At 39.8% G+C, this 3,189-nt stretch overlaps 1 protein-coding gene across 1 annotated transcript; it reads left to right on the plus strand.

Moving 5' to 3' along the window:
- The first annotated feature begins 384 nt into the window (after positions 1-384).
- On the plus strand, positions 385-2,441 carry LOC106389683 (splicing factor 3B subunit 4-like). The gene is made up of 9 exons (XM_013830006.3): positions 385-559; positions 640-688; positions 838-926; positions 1,009-1,065; positions 1,156-1,218; positions 1,308-1,373; positions 1,476-1,562; positions 1,680-1,773; positions 1,884-2,441. Exons 1-9 carry the CDS (start codon positions 455-457, stop codon positions 2,372-2,374), a joined length of 1,101 nt encoding a protein of 366 aa, XP_013685460.2. The 5' UTR covers positions 385-454; the 3' UTR covers positions 2,375-2,441.
- Positions 2,442-3,189: the final 748 nt, after the last annotated feature.

Genomic DNA, 3,189 nt, shown 5'->3' on the forward strand with positions numbered 1-3,189 from the left:
AACCAAATAAGACAAGCCTCCTCTCTACATTCAGAGCTAAAACATTAGGTTGGGCAATAGAAAATATGCTGTCAGAATTTTGGAACGGACCGTAAAGATTCGATATCAATGATTGAGAAACCTAATCCATGACTAAACTTCTCAACATAGTTGAAAGAAATAACAACGCCACAACGAAAATATCAATCATTTCAAGATCTCTTATGCACCTCTGACACAAAATGGAATTTGTTGACTCATTAGCTAAAATTGCAAAGCTATTTATAGTGATCTGATTCAAGACCAAAACTTTTTGTGTGAGTTATAGAATAGTTTTAGTGTTAAAAACAAAAAAAAAAACCAACGGGAAAAGATTAATGGGTCTAAAAGAAGAAGCCCATTAGTGATGCAGAACCCAATGAGTTCGTTCTGTGAGCTAGAAATATGGTAAACCTTTCTCAATCAGCGACCGGAGATGACGACTCGAATAGCTCCCGGAGTCGGAGCTAATCTTCTGGGCCAACACTCCGCCGAGAGGAACCAAGAAGCCACTGTTTACGTCGGTGGTCTCGAACCCCAGGTTCTCTTTCTCTCTCCCGAGGAGAAGTCATGTTAGGGTTTTGGATTGATTCATGAGTTTGTTTTGTGTGTGTGATTTAGCTTTCTGAAGAATTGCTTTGGGAACTGTTCGTACAAGCCGGCCCACTTGGTAAGCTCTAACACTTTGATTCATCAATACTCAATAGGCAATGCTCAGTTTGTTCGATAGCTAATGGTTTCTTGTTTAGTGGAACTTGATCTGAATCGATGAACATTCTCACATTAGGTCTTTGTGTTTTTATTTTCTTTTGGGTTCAGTGAACGTCTACGTCCCGAAAGATAGGGTGACAGGTCTTCACCTAGGATATGGATTCATTGAGTTCCGTAGCGAGGAAGATGCTGACTATGTAAGCATTTACTTGTTCCCTTCTTCGGAAGAGTTTTAGACTTCTTTCTGAAGCACAAATGGTAAATGTCCTTTTTGTGCAGGCAATTAAGGTTCTTAACATGATTAAGATCCATGGGAAGCCTATACGTGTTAACAAGGTATCATCCTTGTTTCTGCTGAATCCGTTATCATTTGGGAACTGCAAGTTTTGCTAACATTTTTGTTTCTCCTGGTTGTAATTGTATTAGGCGTCTCAAGATAAGAAGAGCTTGGACTTTGGTGCTAACCTTTTCATTGGAAACCTTGACCCTGTAAGTATATATGATGGTAACTATACTCTGAAACATTGCTACTTCAACTACAATGGTAATTTTACTATGAAATGTTTGCTACTTTACAGGATGTGGATGAAAAGATTTTGTATGACACTTTCAGCGCATTTGGTGGGATCGCTTCTAATCCTAAGGTTGAATCCTTTATTACTGTTATTATGTCATATATCTGTAATCATATGAGAATTGATTCATATTACGCATATGAGTAATATGCTCTCGACTATTCATTTCAGATAATGCGAGATCCTGATACCGGGAACTCACGTGGTTTCGGTTTCATTAGCTATGACTCCTTTGATGCATCTGATGCTGCTATTGAGGTCATTCTCTTTATTTCTTTTGGCTATCACTTGGCTACGAGAAAGAGTCCCAAACTCCCAATATGTTTCACATAAATAGCTTCTCTATTCAACTAATCCTATGAATGTATATTGCAGTCTATGACCGGACAGTATCTGTGTAATCGTCAGATAACAGTCTCTTACGCATACAAGAAAGACACCAAAGGAGAGCGCCACGGTACTCCAGCAGGTTAGGATCTTTATACTCGTCTCGTCTCTTATCTTAACTTGTTGGTTCAGTTGATTGAAGGAGCAATTATACTTAATAACAACAACAATACATTGCTTTTCTGAATGCAGAGAGGCTTTTGGCTGCCACAAATCCAATTGCCCAGAAAAGCAGACCTCATACTCTATTCGCAAGCGGCCCACCAACTGCTCCTCAAGCTAATGGTATTGCACGTCCGTTTGCCAATGGCGGCATGCAACCTGTTCCGATCCCAGGTCCTCGTCCAACACCTCCACCACCACCTCCACAAGTCTACCAAACTCAGCCACAATCTTGGCAATCTCAGCCGCATCAACAACAACACGGCTTAGCTGTTCCACCGCCCATGCAGATGCAGTATCGTCCTCCTCAAGGAATGCCGCCGCCACCACCTCCCCAGTTTCTTCATCACCAACAAGGTTTCGGCGGTCCAAGGCCACAACCACCACCTCAAGCCATGGGAATGCACCAACATGGGTGGCCCCCGCAACACATGCAGCAAGGTGGACCACCACCGCCACAACAACCTATGCACTACCATCATCCCATGTCTATTCCACCACCACCACCACACCAAGGCTGAGTTTTGTTAACTCTTTTGTAAACCCTTTCTTTCATGACAAGTAATCTCAAGAATTTTTCAAACTTCACTTTTAAAATCTAAGAAAGTATCCAAACCAAAAGCTAGAACAATATGCCATATTGTCTCATGTCTTGTCTCTGAATATCTGCAAGAGAATCTCTTTATCTTTTGTTTAAGAGATAGAGAGAGAAAGAGAGCGTGGAAATTAGTGCGCATGTCTGGTTTCTAGTGTTAATGTTATGCTGCAGAATGTCTGATGCCGTGTGCTTTGGGTTTTACCAGAAATATGCTGTAAAAAACTCAATTACTCACTCTCTGACCCTGGAGGTTGCTTTTTACACTAAACAAGAAAAACCAGACACGAGTGATTGAACAGAGGTAGCTTGCTGTTCTAGTTATGGACCCATTCTCTTTAGTCACTCTTCCAATAGTCTGTCTAACCCTTAAAGAACTGAAGATATGAGAGACACATCTGTATTGCGCTTCTGAGATGCCCAAAAGACCAATATTCAGATTTTTTTTAAAATAAACTCTTGTCTCTTTTGATTTCAATCATTTGTCACTTCGTTTGCCAAGTCAAAATAGTCCATATCGACCGTCCACGTGTCATTTACTAAGCATTTACGATATAAGAAAATATAAAGTGAAACCCTTTATCAAAAAAAAAAAAAAGAAAAAAGAAAATATAAAGTGAACACATCTGTTCTTTTTTCTCGTGTTGTAGGGTAAAAAATTGTGAAACCTACAGTTCTTAGGTTGCTTGAACTCTTGTTTTATTAACAAATAAACATCATTTGTAATCCCTTATATTTTAA

The sequence above is a fragment of the Brassica napus genome, chromosome C7 (genome assembly GCF_020379485.1).
Source record: "Brassica napus cultivar Da-Ae chromosome C7, Da-Ae, whole genome shotgun sequence".
Classification (NCBI taxonomy): Eukaryota; Viridiplantae; Streptophyta; class Magnoliopsida; order Brassicales; family Brassicaceae; genus Brassica; species Brassica napus.